Consider the following 18,321-nt stretch of genomic DNA (forward strand, 5'->3'; position numbering starts at 1 on the left):
GCACCTGCATAGCCCGCCGGGCCTTGGTTCTTCCTGGCGCGCCTCAACTCCGCGGCTTCGCCGGCTCTGGATTTACTAGAAGCCATTTTGTCTCCCCCACCCCTCCCTTCCCCTCCCCTCCCCTCTGCCCTCCCCGCCCCCACGACTTCCCCCTTGTTAATTAAAACTAAGAAGTCAGAATGGGAACGAGGTGCCCAGCTCCCGTGGAGAAAGCTTAAGGACACCACGCCAGTTCTTTTCCTGCCTTCCTTCAGAGGTAGGTGACAGTGAATTGGGTGGGGATGGTAGTAATGTGGGAAAGTCTCGGTTTTCGGAGGGCTGGCCATGAGGGTGGGCTGGTGGATGAGGGGTCGCTCTGTTCTGTAGTTTGGTAGGATTTTTCTCGACCGATCTGCTCAGTCTCTCTAATCGCCCCCTCCCCACCTCCTTCTCCAGATGGAAAGAGGAGCTCTTAGCTCACTTAAGCCGGGGTAGGGCTGGTTCTCCTTTCCGAGCCAAAATCCCAGGCGATGGTGAATTATGAACGTGCCACACCATGAAGCTCTTGTGGCAGGTAACTGTGCACCACACCTGGAATGCCGTCCTGCTCCCCGTTGTCTACCTCACCGCGCAAGTGTGGATTCTGTGTGCAGCCATAGCTGCTGCCGCCTCCGCTGGGCCCCAGAACTGCCCCTCCGTCTGTTCATGCAGTAACCAGTTCAGCAAGGTGGTGTGCACTCGCCGGGGCCTTTCTGAGGTCCCGCAGGGCATTCCCTCCAACACCCGGTACCTCAACCTCATGGAAAACAACATCCAGATGATCCAGGCTGACACCTTCAGACACCTGCATCACCTGGAGGTCCTGCAGCTGGGCAGGAACTCCATCAGGCAGATCGAGGTGGGGGCCTTCAACGGACTGGCCAGCCTCAACACCCTGGAACTGTTTGACAACTGGCTGACCGTCATCCCCAGTGGGGCCTTTGAGTACCTGTCCAAGCTGCGGGAGCTCTGGCTTCGCAACAACCCTATAGAGAGCATCCCCTCTTATGCCTTCAACCGAGTGCCCTCCCTCATGCGCCTGGACTTGGGGGAGCTCAAGAAGCTGGAGTATATCTCGGAGGGGGCTTTTGAGGGTCTGTTCAACCTCAAGTACCTGAACTTGGGCATGTGCAACATTAAAGATATGCCCAATCTCACCCCCCTGGTGGGACTGGAGGAGCTGGAGATGTCAGGGAACCACTTCCCTGAGATCAGGCCTGGTTCCTTCCATGGCCTAAGCTCCCTCAAGAAGCTGTGGGTCATGAACTCACAGGTCAGCTTGATTGAGCGGAATGCTTTTGATGGGCTGGCCTCCCTTGTGGAACTCAACCTGGCCCACAATAACCTCTCATCTTTGCCCCATGACCTCTTTACCCCACTGAGGTACCTGGTGGAGTTGCACCTACACCACAATCCTTGGAACTGTGATTGTGACATTCTGTGGCTTGCCTGGTGGCTTCGGGAGTATATACCCACTAATTCTACTTGCTGTGGGCGCTGTCATGCTCCCATGCACATGCGAGGCCGCTACTTGGTGGAGGTGGACCAGGCTTCCTTCCAGTGCTCTGCCCCCTTCATCATGGATGCACCTCGGGATCTCAATATCTCTGAGGGTCGGATGGCAGAACTTAAGTGTAGGACTCCACCTATGTCCTCTGTGAAGTGGTTGCTGCCCAATGGGACAGTGCTCAGCCACGCCTCCCGCCACCCACGGATCTCCGTCCTCAATGATGGCACCTTGAACTTTTCCCATGTGCTGCTCTCAGACACTGGAATATACACATGTATGGTGACCAATGTGGCAGGCAACTCTAATGCCTCGGCCTACCTCAATGTGAGCAGGGCCGAGCTCAACACCTCCAACTACAGCTTTTTCACCACGGTAACAGTGGAGACCACGGAGATTTCACCTGAGGACACAACGCGAAAGTACAAGCCTGTTCCTACCACGTCCACTGGTTACCAGCCGGCATATACCACCTCTACCACGGTGCTCATTCAGACCACCCGTGTGCCCAAGCAGGTGGCAGTACCTGCAACAGACACCACTGACAAGATGCAGACCAGCCTGGATGAAGTCATGAAGACCACCAAGATAATCATCGGCTGCTTCGTGGCAGTGACTCTGCTAGCTGCCGCCATGTTGATTGTCTTCTATAAACTTCGAAAGCGGCACCAGCAGCGGAGTACAGTCACAGCCGCCCGGACAGTTGAGATTATCCAGGTGGATGAGGACATCCCTGCGGCAGCTTCTGCAGCAGCAACAGCAGCTCCATCCGGTGTATCAGGTGAGGGGGCAGTAGTGCTGCCCACAATACACGACCACATTAACTACAACACCTACAAACCAGCACATGGGGCCCACTGGACAGAAAACAGCCTGGGGAACTCTTTGCACCCCACAGTCACCACTATCTCTGAACCTTATATAATTCAGACCCATACCAAGGACAAGGTACAGGAAACTCAAATATGACTCCCTCTCCCCCAAAAAACTTATAAATGCAATAGAATGCACAAAAAAGAGACAGCAACTTTTGTACAGAGTGGGGAGAGACTTTTTCTTGTATATGCTTATATATTAAATCTATGGGCTGGTTAAAAAACAGATTATATTAAAATTTAAAAACAAAAAATCAAAACAAAACTATTTTCTAACTTGTAAGTTCTATTTAAAGGGGGAGGGAGGGAAATATTGGGAATGTTGTGGGTAAAAGCTGCAAGTCAACTTGCTATGCTACCAGTAGAGATTTCTGGTATAAGGTGGAAACTGCTAAGATAAAACAAACTAAAACAACAACAAACACCCCTAAAGAGGCAGGATGTGGGCCGCTGAGGGATAGGAAGGATAGACTGCATCTGTCATTTTTTAGAAAATGCTTCATAGAATACAGGAATAACCATTTCTACAGACATCTTTCTTAAGTCAGGAGCTGTCTTTGCAGATTATCTTACTAAAAAAACCCAAAAAACAAAAAAACCCACCATGAATTTGTACTGTGCCAAAATACTGGCAATAATTTTTTTTTTCTTCAGAGGCCAAGGGATAGATAGATCTGTAAATGTATTTTAAGCAGGAAAACCACCAAAATTCAAATGAATCCTTACAGGGGCTGAGTCTTTGTCCATGTGCACAAGTCCTCTGGGACACACATGTGCCTCGCCTGACAGTGCTTCAGAATAGAACTGAGAAGGAAGGGAGCTGGTGTAGCTCTCGGTCAAATGCTTTCACATTGCAGCAGATTCCTGCAGTTGGGCTTAACCCACTCTGCAAGGCATGTGTCTATCCAGGGTTTTCCAGGAGAAGGAGGCGGCCCAAAGGGGGTACGGCACTAGGGAGGGAGGAAAGGAGAACAGCAGCAGAGAGAATGATTCATAGGAGGCCATAAATTAGCATTGTGCTACGTCCACCTGTTGTTCCGGGTATCTGACAAATGATTGTAGACAATGATGGCATTTTATGATTTTTCAAAACGGTCTTGTTTGTTTTTAGGTGGAGAGGGAGGAGAGGCCGGGAGTGTGGAGCTTGGGGGAGTGGAAGCTTTTCTCATGCTTGGGATTTGGTGGCTATTCTAAATGCTGATTCATTAGGGAATATTACAGCTGATGCCAACTGGTTGTGGTGATGAAGTGGGGGCAGGACATAAGTAAAGAAGAAAAGGAGAGACAAAAAGGGCACAGGCTCAATTAAAGTAAAGAAGCCTTTGCCAACCAGGATGCTTCACAAAAAAAGCTGTGAAGTCCAGTTAAAAGAAGTGACAAACATGCACACGAGGGGTTCTGCATGGAGCCCTGTTGAATGGGCACTGTGGGGAAGCTTCCCTCCCCGGGGCCTACCTCCAGAGGAAGTGTAAGAGAGGGGAAGGAGAAGGCCAAGAGCTCTGTTACTCTGGTCCATTTAATGATGTAACTTCTTTCAGTTATTATTTTAGCTTTAAGAGGAGATAAAGGGTTCTGATTTGAAAGGGGGTGGTTATGGGTGGGGGGAAATGCCAACAAAAAAACGATTGTAATGTGAGAAAAGTGTATTTTTGTATTTTAATAAATATTGTTCAATTTTTAATTCAATGTCCCCAAAGGGTTAAATTGAATAAGAGCCTAAACCTATAGATTCTTATGAGCATTAACCAAGTCATTTCTATTTGAAAAAAAGGGGTGGGGGAGGGAAGAGGTACAATGGGGGAGGAGGGGAGACAAATGTTAAATTTTTTTAAGTGTGGGAAAATGCTAAAGCTGTCAACAACCTTTCTTTAGTTTAAATAAATGTACCCCGACTCTAGTGCACATTCTGTGAGCTAAGTGTGTTAGTCCCTGCTTTGTTGGGGGTACAACCAAATTCCCTATGCCCTGGAAAACCAGGGGAAATGGGTCAGCCTCAGCTCCTGGGACCTGGCCAAAAGTGAAATGCTACCTCAGCAGAAGCTGCTGGTCAGGCAGTACCAACTCAATCCAAGGACCCAGGGGTACATGAATTTAAGAGGGCTGCAGTAATGTAGTTTGGCTGCAATTTCCCACAGGCAGTGTTGCTTCTATTCTTTGGCTGCAAAATATGTCAAATATGTCTTGGTGGAGGTGTGGTCTGTCTCGAGGCTCATGGGGTAATGACTTCCAAGGAGGTTCCATGAACGGGGACCCGTGTTTCTTCAACGCTAGTATTTATACTAATGCAGGAAATTAGGACTGAGTGGGTGTGACCTCTCTGGCACTGAGGAGGGAAAGAGGCAGGGAGCACTTTGCAGCAGTTGGCTAAGAAATGGCTAAGAAAGGGCCAATTCTGAATCTTCTGGGTATCAGTACTTGTAGCAGCACATATACATGGGCACACACTTGTAGGCACCAAAAGTTCATTCCTTTGGCCCTTCCTTTACCACTCTACCCCAATAATGACAAAGATGCAGCAGAACAAAGGGTGGGGCTTGGCTAGGACCAGATGAAGAAGCGAGCAAAGACTCCCTTTCCCAGTGCCACATGACACACCTCAGGCCGTTCAGAACAGCTTCCTGAGTATGCATTCCAAGGCAAATGAGGAAGAAGTTGCTACTTCAGCACTGGAGGAAGGGGAGCTGATTTCCTAACACCCCTTATTTTTTTTGGCAGCTATCTGGGTTGTCAGGGAATTATGTAGAAACTCTGCTATGGCAAAGGGTCTGTGGCTAAACAAAGATTTGAAGGGAGAGGGCTTAAAACAGTCATGGGAAGAGTCCTAAGAAAGCATTTGTCCTAGGAATGAGCATATTTATCTTGGAATCAGAGGGAGGAGTGCTTTCTAAAAAGAACTTCAGGGAACCGGAGGAGACTGAGAAGATGGTTACTAGGTACAAGTAACCTTGGTGCTGCAAGGGCAGTTCCTTTCCCCAGTGGGCCCACCCTTTGGTCTGGCACCAGTTCAGTGTTTGGAGCAGGAGTCTTCCTTTGCCATAATGCTGGGTATACCCTCCTCTAAGCAGGCATTTGGGGACAGCTCTTTAGAGGAACTCCATGAACACTGAAAGTGTATCTTTAAGGTTGTGTTTAGTGACTCACTCTTGGGCCTAGCAAAGCTTAAGGCTGGTTACCTGGGAATGGAATGTGGGTTGGTAGCTCTTCACGGCGGGAGGGGGGGTAGTTACAGCAACATGTTAGACTTTGCAGTTAGGTATAAGGAGTTATGGAATTTTCATTATAGAATTTTTCTGAGGCCGTGAAAAGTCATTTAGCTTAACTTTTTTTCATTTTATGGCAAGGAAATTGAGCCCCAGAGAAAATGAAAGACATAGCCAAGGTCACACTGCTAATTAGTGGAAGAGGTGGGATTAAAACCTAGGACTCTTGACTCCCAAGTCAAAGGTGTTTTCTTACTTAGGCTCTCACTGGCTATCAAGAATGTGTTTCTTTCCATGTCATGTGCTGTTAAAGTGGAACCTCCTACAGATACTTCTGTGTTCTTTTTCTTCCACTAAGAACTGTTTTGTTTATCACAACCATCTCTACTAATCTCCGAGGCTTGACTAAAATTCTGGCCACAGGAGTTCTACATGTGCTCACTAAGGGGCTGGATTCTCAGGACTGCAGATGACAGCTGCCTGATTCTTAGGCCCAACAGCAGACAGAAACTGCAGAGTCCCACAGAGGGTGACAGCTACAGGAGAAAGGTTGAAGTAGGTAAGATAGTGTGTTTATAGTGAGAAAGATGGGTTGGCCTCCTTCCAACCTTGGGTTGGAAATCATTGCATAGCAGAGAATTGATAGAAGTTTTGAAGTCTCTACCAGAGAAATTCCCCATAGAGGAATGGTTTTGGTTATTTGGCTCAACAATGGGGATATTGGGGAAGCTTCAATTCCTCCCTTCTACTGCATCTACCCAACCTTTGCTCTTTAAATGCCATGCTGTGATTACCACTTCCATAATCTGCTTTAGGGCTCCTTATCATCCTTCAGTGTAAGGCTGCATCCTATTATCAGTGAAGGTAGTCAGGCTAGTTTCTAAGGGCTAGAGACATTAGCTTAATCGTGGCTATTTAACATGTATTGAGGCCAGCACAACTTGCTGGGTTTTGGGTGTAACACTGTGCACAGTCTCTGCAAGACAATTCCTATTGTTGGCAGGGAAGAGGGCCAGAGTCCATGGCCTCTGGCTTCCTTCAGTGGTGATGACTAGCAACTGGGAGGAGGCTAAGCAGGCCTTATTCACTCCAGGCTGCTACCTCAGGGGACAGAAGCCCACAATTAAAGCTGCACCATTCCACTGCAACAAAGCAGCAAAGGCTTAAAATCAGAGAAGAGAAAGGAGGTAAGGGGGAAGTGAGAGAGACAGAGAAAGAGACAGAACATTTATATCTAAACATATGTCTGATTTTATCTCCTCTTCTGGCAGTCAGCACTCTAAGCCATCGGCTAATGCAATCACTGTTCACGCCATTTTTAAATCCTGCCTCAGCAAGGCACATTTTGGCTCAAAGCAACTCTCTTGGTCTCCATCCATTTACAAAATTCCCTTTCTCCTACAGGGGAAAGAATGGTTTGGGTAGTAGATTCACATTGTTTTCATCTTTAAGTTAAGTAAATTACTTCTTGAGCAGAGTTAAAGACCTCAGGAACTATAGCAGTTAAGTATATATATAGTCACACATATACACAAAGCAATGTAGTGTACTGCTGCTTATAAGCACAGACTCTAGAGCTTGTCTTCCTGGGTTAAATCTCAGTTCTGTCACTTCCTATCTCTGTGACTTTGAGCAAGTACTCAGTTTCTTCATCTGTAAAATGGATACAATATTAGTATCTACCTCACTACTTCATAGGTTGTGAGAATTTAAGTTTTATTTTATATTTGTATCTGTTTCACACTTATCATAGTGCTGGACATTGTCTAGTAAATGTTGTATAGCTGGCAACTACTTGGTATATTTGAGCATACAGACCAAAAGACCAGCTCCCATCACCACCTCTATTCTTGAATCTTGTCTGTATCCAAAGAGGGAAATATGTTCAATAGAAGTCAAGGGCAGTGCCATCTGTAGGCTGTGGGATACATGGTTGTACTCTCCTTCCCAAGAAAACTCTGCTTTATGCCCTGTCCCTAAACCAGCTTTATAGCTGGCCCAAGGCACTGTCTTTAGTCTTTTCAGAAAGCCTCTTCCGCTGGTGGTGGTGGTACACAAACTGAGGCCTAAGGACATTTCTATCTAGGAAAGCCTGGTCCTTATCAAGAAGGCATGATTCTTGCAGTCTTTACTTATTCCTGGTTCTCTATCGGGGTGCAAATGAAGCAGAATTAGTCAGAAGGTCAGTGATAACATCCTTCTTGACTACAAAGCCTTACCAACAGGAGGGAGAGGGATATCAGCATAGAGGGGCTACAGAGACTTCCAAGCAGGATTGGGAAGCTTGGAAAAAAGGCAGGAAAAAAGTACCATAATTTAAGAACGTGAGAAAAGGATGGAGCTAAGTGGTAGGCACAGGTAAGGGTCTGCAATGCAGTTAAGGAGGAAAGTCAGGGAGATTCTTCTCCCTTAGCAAGCAAGAAGCTGGCTGGATCCAGAATAGTGGGGGGCTGCTAGTGTGAAATTGATGGCACAGAACAGAGGAGAAGAAAACCAGGGAGATCAACTTTCCAAGAGAGACTAAAGAAATAATGCATTTTTCTTTCCTAATGAGAGTCTAGAATTAGACTTTAGGATGCTCACAGGTTTCATCCTCTGGTAATGCCAACTTTAATGCCAGTACTTCCCATTCCCTCATTTCTATTAAGGCACAGTCACTGGGGGTGTGTGTGGCAAGGACAGGGTGCAGCTCACTGTTTATCCACAAAAAGAGTGTTATTCCAGAGACAGTGTGTTATAGAAGCCGTGTTTTCCCCATAGAAATAATGATGACTCTGAGTTCAGTGCACATGGACAGTCACAGTGAGTCAGAGAGATTAGGCCTAGTCCTGTGGGAATATATTGGGAGAAGCTCTGTTGTCAAGTTAGCACTTGAGAAGACAGTGTTACCTTCTCAAAGAAGAGTTTAGAACCTGCACTGGGGAATCACTGAGATGAGAGGACACTCTAGAGCCAGGCTGACGACTACATGGACGAAAGTAATACTTAGCCTTTCAAGTTCTCTCATTCTGTTTACTCAGAGCAATTACTAAAGCACAGATCAATTACAGAATGCCAAAGACTAGTCCTTGATCCATTTGTTTCTTTTTATATTCCCACTAATAAAAAACCCCTTCAATTAATTATCATACAAGTTTTCTTTCATAATTCACATTTGAATTCATTCATCTGGCATGATAGGAAGCTAGGAAAATCTGTACGATCCAAGAAGAATGATAGCCTTTTCTGGCTTTTAACAGTTCACATGGTATTTCCTCTGCAAGGCAGTTCCTTAATCTGTAATCTCTTTCCTTTAAGGTCCTAACTATGATTTTCCTGCATCTCTGAGTTGGTCTGTTTTAGTCACTAGGTAAGTCGCTGTACCTGCTCATGAGTCAGCAAGGAGACTGAGAAAAGCTTTCACACACTAACTCTTCCCTGGGCAAAGTTTGGTTTCTTGGCCTCAGGCTACTTCTTCTGTTTTCAAGGCCTGGCTATTTACTAAGACCATTGAGACAGTTGCTCCCATTCAGATCCCTCTGTGCAGGTGAACTGAATGAGTTACAGGCAGCTTTCCACACAAGTAGTTCTAGCCAAATGCCAGTTCCCTGGACTCTGCAGCCCTGTTGGGAGGAATGCTCAGTGCATCCTTCATAATAGCCCAGATATGAAGTTGAGGCTTCAGATGCTAACTGTCTGTTCCTGCAGTCTGCCAGCCACAGTGGTTACAAGTTAAAGTCTATTACCATTCCAAGAAGACTTAATTTCTGGACTTAAAGGAAGTTGTATAATACTTTATCCTATTAGCGTCTGCCTGTGTGAATTGACAATGGCTTTCTTCTGATATGACAGCACATTATTCCAATTCATCTCTCTAAGATTGGGGAGCGGGGGGGAGTCTGGAGTATGAACGAAGGGGGAAAGAAGTGCCTAAAAGACTGCTAAAGGAAGAAGTGGGAAAAAAAGATTATTTTCCCAATTAAAAATGAAGAGAGGAGAGTCAGGGACAGTGAAGACTGAGTGGTTTCAAAGAATTGTTTCTCTTAGGAGGGAAGCGATTGTGAGCATTGGGTATGTTGGGTGCATTTGTGTCAGAAATAGGTTTTGAAGCCACAGGGAAGTATGAACACAGGAAGACCAAGGTGTTGGCTCCTCCTAAGCCCTTCTTGTTTCAGTCCACTGTGCCTGCTGGATAACTTTCCCTTAATCCCTCTTCCTGCTTGTTATTCAAAGTCCACAACCACCCTTGACTAGTGGAATCATGTCGTTTGAGAGCACCTTCACATTACTGGAGTGTTATATAAGGCTGGCTGACCTTGGGATGGCCACAGAGACAGAATACAAGTTTACGGCTTCTACCTTCAGGGATATGAGCACAGCTAAAAACATCTTCCAAGTTTTAATTCAGAAAAAATCTACTAGAGCTGCCTTGTTTTCTTTGAGGAAGATGAAGTTCATGGAGATGTGACCTGTCCAGTATCATGTAGTTGGTGATGTACCTCTGTGTTATCTACCAAGCAGGGCAGGGCCACTATGATGTACAACTCCAGGGAGTACGATGTACAGAAATGGCAAGGTAATTAGTGCCCCCTAGAGGTGGAAATTCGGTGTAATCCCTAACAGTTCTCTACCAGGAGGGGAGGGAAAAAGGGGGAAGGCCTTTCCCATCAATACTTTATTTGTGCTTTAATACTCTGAGATAGATGGTGCCCACTCATGATTTCATTCAAACAGCAAGAGCAGAGAAATCAGTCAACTTTTCCTTTCTCTGCAGCCATAAGCATTCCAGGGCCTATAGAAATAGCTAATAAATCAAAAGGGGCTTTTGTTGCTTAAGTGACCTCCTCTAAGAAAACAGAACAGTAAGGTAACATCTCTCCCTGTGCAGGAAAGGCTCAGAGAAACAGAAAAACATTAAAAGTCTGTCAAGGTCATAAAGACCACTGGAGAAGCAGAGAAGTCTGTTATTCTGCTTCTACTTCCCTTGCCTTCTCTGGTGATGTGTAGCAAGGGGATCCCCAGATGGAAAGCTCAGACAGCCTATTTTGACTTGGGGGGCCTACTCTGAAACATGGGGCAAGAAGCTAGAAAACTGTCTTTTCTTCCTCCCATCTCAACAAATCCTCTCCTGGGAAACAGAGTGGCCCTAGCTATAATTTTTATCACATATATTTAATTAGAATGTGCTGCCTTCGTGATAGTTTCAAGTGAAGTCCCAGTAGAAACATTCTGAAAGAACAGCAAAGGATCTCTCTTAACCAAGTTAATTTAGCAGACATTTGCTGTCTTCCTGGGGTGGAGTTACCTCTTTTCAACTTCAAAGCAGAGAAGGAAAGGAGGTGGGGAATGCAGAGAAATAAAGAGGGGGTGGGGGCTTTAAGCAAACGAGTTTCCATTTATTAAGGAGCCAGTAATTTCTCCTTGCTCCCTTAGAGATGGGTCCCCTCCAGTAATGGCCTGACTCTAATGATTCCCACTCCTAAGCAACAGTCTGTATTATGCTGGTGTTGAGACAAACTGCCAGAGAATTCCCTTTCTCCTGGAGGAACTGCTAGCATTACACAGGAGATGAGCAGCCATGAGGATGTGCTCTTGGTGGGGAGAAAGAAAGATAACCAAAGAAAATGCTCTTCTCTAGCAGGCTTGCTACAGCTGACCTAGGAGAGAAAAGGCTGAGAGATCAGAGGTAGTGACAGGAAGACAGGATTCCCCACTGTGGGCACATTAGTGAATGGAAGAGATGGCCACAGAAAGCCTAGGTGCATCCTGATGAGCTGATGAACTCAATGGGAAAGAAGTGCTTGAGAGAAGCGCTGGTGCGTTAGATTGGAGGCAGGCAGAGATCTTTGGGGTGCAGGTTAAGTACAGGCTTAATGGACAAAAACTGATGAGAACTTGAGATATGAAATGGGAGTAAGTTCACTGGAAGCAAGGGGTCTCATTTTCAGGTCCCTAAATTCCAGTCATTTCCAGGGCTGAAGTACAGTGTGGTCTACCAACACTGAAGTTAGAATTCTATCTATTACTGAGGCTGTGGAGTCAGTGGGGGGTGGGGGCTCAGCTAACATACTGGAATCTGTGGTGAGAGCTAATAGCATGGCTCTAGTTATTGCTGAAGCTGCTGCTAGCAGGTTGAATATGGGATAGGGAGTCCCCTTATTTTGCCCCTGGTGGCTTCCCTGTGATGGAGACTGACTGCTTCCAGAGGCTGCTTTGCCAGATGTGCCAGCAGGCAGCCTGGCCAGAGAGCATGCAGTGCAGACAGATGCCCTGGGCCATATTCACAATGGCAAGACCCTTTATGGAACTGTGGCTCAGCTCTGGAACAGTGCCAGAGTGGCAGGGTAATGTTTGTCAGCCAGATTCATTTTCCCCAAAACCTCTTCAAATATGTGGGCCATGGAGGGAGGCAAATTCAATTAAATTACTGTGTCGTGGACTGCCCTTTCTGGGCAAGGGCTAAAAATGGACTCATGCTTACATGCAAACCCATCTGTGTACACAGAACATGCAATTCTTTGTGTTGGGCAGTCAGCAGCTGGAAGGGGCTGGCAGTGCCCAGGGCTGGACCCAGTTAGCTGGCCCCCTTTGCTGCAGCAAGGCAAAGTCAACAATAATCCAACCCTGGCCCCATATGGCTCTGCTGACCTTTTCCTTTTCACTTAAAAGATGACAGAGTGGGACTTCTCTTTCTGCATCAGTTCCCTTCTCCTCAGATGCCTCTTACTGGCACTCAGGACTTTCCTGTAAGGTGGTACACCCTGTGCTATGGAGGAAGGAAGACACCAAGCTGCAGGGAGGTGCAATTCAGGAATGAACGGCAGGTTTGTTTAGCTTGGCACAAGATGGAGGGGTCTTCTGGGCAACTCTCTAGAATGCTACTTCAGCAGTTCTCCACTGGCAACACCGTGCTGGATAGAGAACCCTTGTCGGGTGCCAGAGTGAAGCACAGCACTTCCTCTCCCTCTTCCTGCATGAATGCCACCATGGACATAGGAACTGAGCAGCAAAGAGAAGCAAGGAAGGTTTAATATGTGGAAATAAGCAACCTAAACAAATGCTGCCTGTGCTGAACCTATCAACCCCACAAAATCACTTCATTTCCCTCCTGGAAGTTCAGGCCTTATTGTTCAGGTCTGCCACAAGGGTAGACCTTGCCCCTAGTAGTTGCTGCTACTGGTGCTGGAAGAGGGCTTCCCTCTGTTGGTGTGTACCAGCCTGAGATGGAACTGGTGTGTGGGGAACAGCAGATACAGAGAGCCACATCATGACCTCTCTAATCACACCTGAGAATCGGGGAGAGTCAGCTAGGACTTTTCCCCAGACAGAATAGAGCTCTGTCTCTCATGTCTAAAACTTTACTGGCTGTAGCACTTGGAGCCTAAGGGGTGGCCCTATACTGGTCAACCTGAAAAGCCTCCCTGGGAAATGAGCTGTATTCACATGTATCTCCCTCATGTCTAGGGCATCCTGGCATCAAGCAAATACCCATGTAATAACAGTGCAGGTGGCCCTGGGGTGGTGGCAGCCCTCTGTAGGTTCCTCTAGGCAGGTTTGCAGGAATGCTGTGTGAGAAGAGAAGGGAGAACCTCGCTACCCTGATCTCCACACCTCCAAACTGGCAGGATGAAGAAGGCTGCGTCCTTCCAGGAGTTCTGCTGTCCTGACACCGCACTGAGCAGCTCTAGGGCTGTCCTCTGACATAATGAGGGTGTGGGGAGTGTATCTGCCACATGTTGCTACCTCAAGTTTTTGGTTATGAATCTGATGGTTTCTTTCAGGACTAAAAGACAAATATTGTCAGTTCAAGGGCTAGGGATGTAGTTCAGTGGTAGAGCACTCTAGCATGTGCGAGGCTCTGGGTTCAATTCTTAGCACTACTAAAAAACAAACAAAAAACCCTCATCCCAACTTGGCTAGGTGTGGTGGTGCACAGCTGTAATCCCAGCAGGCTGAGACAGGAAGATGTAAAGTTCAAAGTCAGCCTGGGCTACACAGAGTCCTTGAGCCCACCTCAACAATCTGGATGGACTGTGTCTGCAGGTCACTCACAGTCCAGCATTTCCACACAACTAGACTTTCTGAATCAAAGTAAGAACACTAAAATTTGGTTAGACACATAGAGAATAGATCAAAGAGAATATGTTTCATATGATTAAGAGGTTAAGTAACTGTGGTAACAGGAAGAGAAAGTGACATAAAACTTTTGACCAGGAGGTCTGGACAGTCATGAAGAGCATGGAACTGACCATGTAAGTGAGAGCTATCAGGTGACTTTAGAGATTTAAGAAGGTTCTTGGGCATTCTACTCTGATATATTTCCTCTGTACCAAGTTAGATAAAAGAGAGCAGACCCCAGCCCTAGGATGAAAGTAACCAAGACATTTTAGTGGAACAAGGCCACAATGCTATGCCACATGCATGGCCTGATGCCTACTTGGAAGTGAGAGAGTTCACCAAAATTCAAGGGACAGAGGCAGATACCTCTTCAGGCCTCTGTTTTCAGGGTGCTGGCCCCTGGGTGCCCAGATATTTTTCCATTACCAATGACTGAAACTATCATTATCCTAAAGCAAACACACCAAGTTGTACAGAGTAGATCATATCTCAATCCTTGTATTTCTTTGTACGGTTTGCCTTGAGGGCTTATATTCCTTCCTACTTAATCAGCCTGGAACTGGAAGAGGTCTTTAATGCAAGAGCAGCTGCCACAGGCTTCCTTCCCTTCAGAGCAATGGCTATAGGTCTCATTCAGAAGAGTCTGCTAGATGGGGCATGCTGTGCAGCTTCACGTTCCTGCCCGGCTGAAGGGTGCCCTGTTACTGCTGCCATTTATCATCTTCTGTACAAAGTCACGTGCAACCCCCCACCCCAAGCTTGTTATCAGTCACTTCATTTCTGTTACAAAGGGACAAGAAGGGAAAGTAGTTAAGTACAAGTGTCCTGAAGGGCACTACCTTTTAGTACACTGACCTGGACTGAGAAAATGAGGAGTGGTACTTTGAGAAGTTGCCAAAGTCTATATTAAAAGGAGAAAGGGAAGGAAGAGAAAGGTGGTTTCTGATACCTGCTTACTTCCTGATTCTCTCTCAGCTCCCAATAATACTTAGGAGGCAGAGTGAGTGGCACTCAGGTCATTTGCAAAAACAGATTAGCTCTGATGCAGACTGGAAAGTGTTTTCTGCACAGTACGAATTTAAACTTTACTTAGTCTTTTTCCTTTGGGTCTCAGATAATTTTGTTTTTAAAAGTCATGTCACCTGGGTTAATATTCCAGAACATGGTTTTCATCTTGGCCCCAGGAGACCTGCAGGCAAGGCCTGGCCCAGTCAGCCCCCTATCTTGGGAAAGCAGGGCAGGAAGAGCGGATAGGAGTGGCAGACGTTGCTGAGTACGGCTGGGGCCATCTGCACTACTGTGAATCAAGGTTGGTTCAGACAGAAGGCGCGAGGGAGGAGGTGCAGCTGCTGATGGCTCAGACAGCTTGGACCTGTCCAGGCAAACAAGCCGCTCAAGTGCAATGACAGCCGGCCAAGTAGGCAGAGCACGAATAAGGACTTAAAGCTTGAAATATCTGACAAGATATGGAGGGAGGGTAGGAAGCTGTCTGGGGTTTCAACTGGTGCCTGGCTTTGCCTCTCACTGGTATGGCAGGCTTTTCTGCTACCAATGGGTGGGAACTGGGGGTGTACATAGGCAAGCATTCCTTGAGCTGGGATTTAAAATGGTCATTCTGAGAACAAATTGCAAAGGCAGCTCTGGATTGATCTTCCTCATCAGTATCCTCCCAAATAAGATGGAGCCCTTTTCCACAGATGTATCTATTTTCCTTCTTTATGACCAGGATTAAGAAGCAGTGGGCTGTGCGTGTGCATGCCATGCCACCAGCTGTACAGTATGGGAGTGTCTCACAATTAGTTGAGGAGGGACATGGGTCCTCTGTGGGTCTAGTTTCTCCTAGTGAAGACTCTGGAGGCAATGTTCCTTGGCTCCAGATGCATACTAGCAGCACTGAGGAAACTGTCAGATACTAGTATTTATTAGACTCTAGGCTGCACAGCAATCTCTAGAGGTGGTGATGGGACTTTCTTATTTTAAAACACACCCAGGAGACTAGAGAGCTATGCTCTAGACTTGAGAAGAAGGCAGGAAGAATCTGGTCAGACTGGTTTCTGACAGCCAGGACCATGCTACCATTAGTTCCAGAAGCACTTGTCCATGGTAAGCACTTGTTCTGCTTAAGCTGAGCAACTGCACAGAGCTTCCTTACAGTTCAGGAGTCACTGCCAAGAGACCTGGCCAGGTGACAAGGACTCTCTGGCCCAGAAAAACAGGGAAAACCCCCCTCCAAATACATCACCCTCCTCAGAGGCCCAGGTAAGTAAGGAGAGAAGACAGATGCCTAGACCCAGGAATATCAAATGGAAAAACCAGAGAGTAAGTAAGAAGAGAACGAAACAGCATGGTTCTCTACAGTTATAACCCTCTCTACTCACTCCTAGGCTGCTCTATGGGTGATCTCAGGCAGATTGTAGATCACCCTATGGTTTAGATTCAAGAGCCCAAATCAAAGATAGACCAAATTTTAAATGTGAGGTTTTTGAACCTTAGTACAGTGGCATTCCTGGCTGTAGCCCTTCCTTGGTTTACTCTTATCAGGACAGTCCATAACTCTCCTCCTTCAGTGCCTTGTGGCAAAACAGATAAGCTTATGCTTAGGTGTTAGTCACAAAGTCCCTGGATAAAGAAGAGCTAACTGCTTGCCTCTGAATGAAGAGATGCAAAGCCAAGGTCCTAATCAAGACTGTGGTATGTAAATGCAGCATGGATGGTTCCAGCCTGAGCTCAGAGGTTCATTTAATATGGCTGTAGCAAGCTGCTGTTTGTGTCACCTGCTAAACAGCCAGAGCAAAATAGCACTTGGGAGTTGCTGGAACAATCACTGAGGATACAAATGAGTCCCCACACACATGTACATAGAGTAGAGAGCATGTGAACTCCTGGGGAAAGAAAGAAGGGGTACAAGTTTCAATCCCCCCACATCAGCAATAGCCAAATCCCACTTGGTTGAGTACTGAGTACTCCAGGGAGATGAGGATTCTCTTATGGCATGTGTCACAATGCAGTTTAAACTATCTTCTTATTTCTCTGGTGCAGCCAGAGAGGTCTTCAGGATGGGCATGCAGCATTGGCAGGGGACATGGCAGCTAAACCCCAAGGCACAACAACTCTCAGGGCTGGTTATAGTGAGGTCATTCAGTAAAAGACAATGCTGTCTCATTGGCCACTCCTCAATTCAGATTCCAGGTAAGGTCTAACTTGTTCTTTGTATCCACTCTGTCTCCCAGAGTGCACAGTGCTTATGGGAATTAACCAAAGAGATCAAGCTTATGTTATACCAAATTAAAAGCCTAAGCTAATCATCCAGGGTATGGGCATCCAAATTTAATATGTTAAATTAGTGGTTCTTAACCTTAATTGTACATTAGAATCATCTAGGAGCTTTAAAATATTTGAAAAATTGGAAACACTGAAAACAGATCAGTAGTGACCTCCCATATATATACTCATCATCTAGATTCAGCAATTACCAAAGCTGACATTTTTGTTTTATTTATCCCCCTGTCCTTTTCTGAAATATTTTCAAGTATATCCTAGACATGGTATTATTTCAATCTTACATACTTCAGTATACATCTCTAAAAAATTGTGGTCATTTTCTTACATAACCACAATGCCATTATTATACCTACCAAAATTAAAAAAGTATCTCTTGTTTTCAGCTAATACACCTGGGAAACTTAAAATAAAAAGCTGGTGCATGATGAGCCAAAATCTTTGGCGGGAGCTCCCTGCTCTGTGCCTTCAGTATGTTACCACGGTTAAGAACCACTGCCTTGATCAATTCGGGATCCTGCCTGTGGGATCTGAAATAAGTTCTGTGAATGTCCTTTAGCCTTGGATCACACAGTACATGATTAAAAAAAAAAGCACAAAGGAAAATATGACATATCATAGACAGGATGAAGAAAAAGAAAACAAAAGCATAAAAAGTCAGCAAGCCACAGCATAGAATCCCTTGTATATTACAAGGCTACCTTCTGCTCAGGAATTGAGGTACACTCACTTGATGCATCAGATTCATCTAAGGCCTGAGTGGCTTGGAAAGAAGGTGGTTCCCAGCTGCCCAAGCTACCTGTAGAACCCTTAGCAACTCTACACTAGCCCAGTCTGCATTATTCCTCTTTTCTATTTCCAGCTCTTTTTGCTTCTGTACATGAAGTCTCTCTGGCCTAATATTCTGGCAAACTCTGAGCCTCAGCACCTGGGTCTTAGGAAGGATTAATTACATAGGTTGCACCAAAACTTCTTGGGTGTTGGCACTGGGATGTAGGTACTACACTCTCCAGTTTTACTTATTTATTTCATTTAAGAAAATAACTAAACAAAACATCCTGCAAAAAGATGAGGTTGTATCACTGCAGATAAAAATACCTCCAGTGAGGGCGTCCACACACCAGCTCCTCAATTAGAGATGCTATAGGGCCCTTTGTGAGCTGTGCAGTGTTGGCAGTTCCACAGGGGCTCTAGGAGGCTGGGGACAATCCCTGGAGCAGTGACTTGCTACGGCTGGGTGGAGGGGGACTGGCAAACAGCCACTGAGTTAGCATAGAGACCTGCATACTTCAGATAACTTCTATACCGCTCTTGCTTCTTGGACCCACTAGCCAAGCAAAGAACA

General features: G+C 46.1%; 2 protein-coding genes across 2 annotated transcripts in view; one reads left to right on the plus strand and one right to left on the minus strand.

Annotated features, from left to right (window-relative positions):
- The window catches only part of Snd1 (staphylococcal nuclease and tudor domain containing 1), a 436,904-nt gene that overhangs the window by 58,237 nt on the left and 360,346 nt on the right, over nucleotides 1-18,321 (minus strand). The window lies entirely within an intron of this gene.
- Nucleotides 122-17,588, plus strand: Lrrc4 (leucine rich repeat containing 4). Its single transcript, XM_020187100.2, has 2 exons — nucleotides 122-256; nucleotides 436-17,588. The coding sequence occupies exon 2, from the start codon at nucleotides 536-538 to the stop codon at nucleotides 2,492-2,494; it is 1,959 nt and encodes a 652-aa protein (XP_020042689.1). The 5' UTR covers nucleotides 122-256; nucleotides 436-535; the 3' UTR covers nucleotides 2,495-17,588.

The sequence above is a fragment of the Castor canadensis genome, chromosome 2, assembly GCF_047511655.1.
Source record: "Castor canadensis chromosome 2, mCasCan1.hap1v2, whole genome shotgun sequence".
NCBI classification, from domain to species: domain Eukaryota; kingdom Metazoa; phylum Chordata; class Mammalia; order Rodentia; family Castoridae; genus Castor; species Castor canadensis.

What these genes read in the sequence shown, in the direction of transcription:
- Lrrc4 (XM_020187100.2), top strand. Translation starts at nt 536, where the DNA reads ATGAAGCTCTTGTGGCAGGTAACTGTGCACCACACCTGGAATGCCGTC.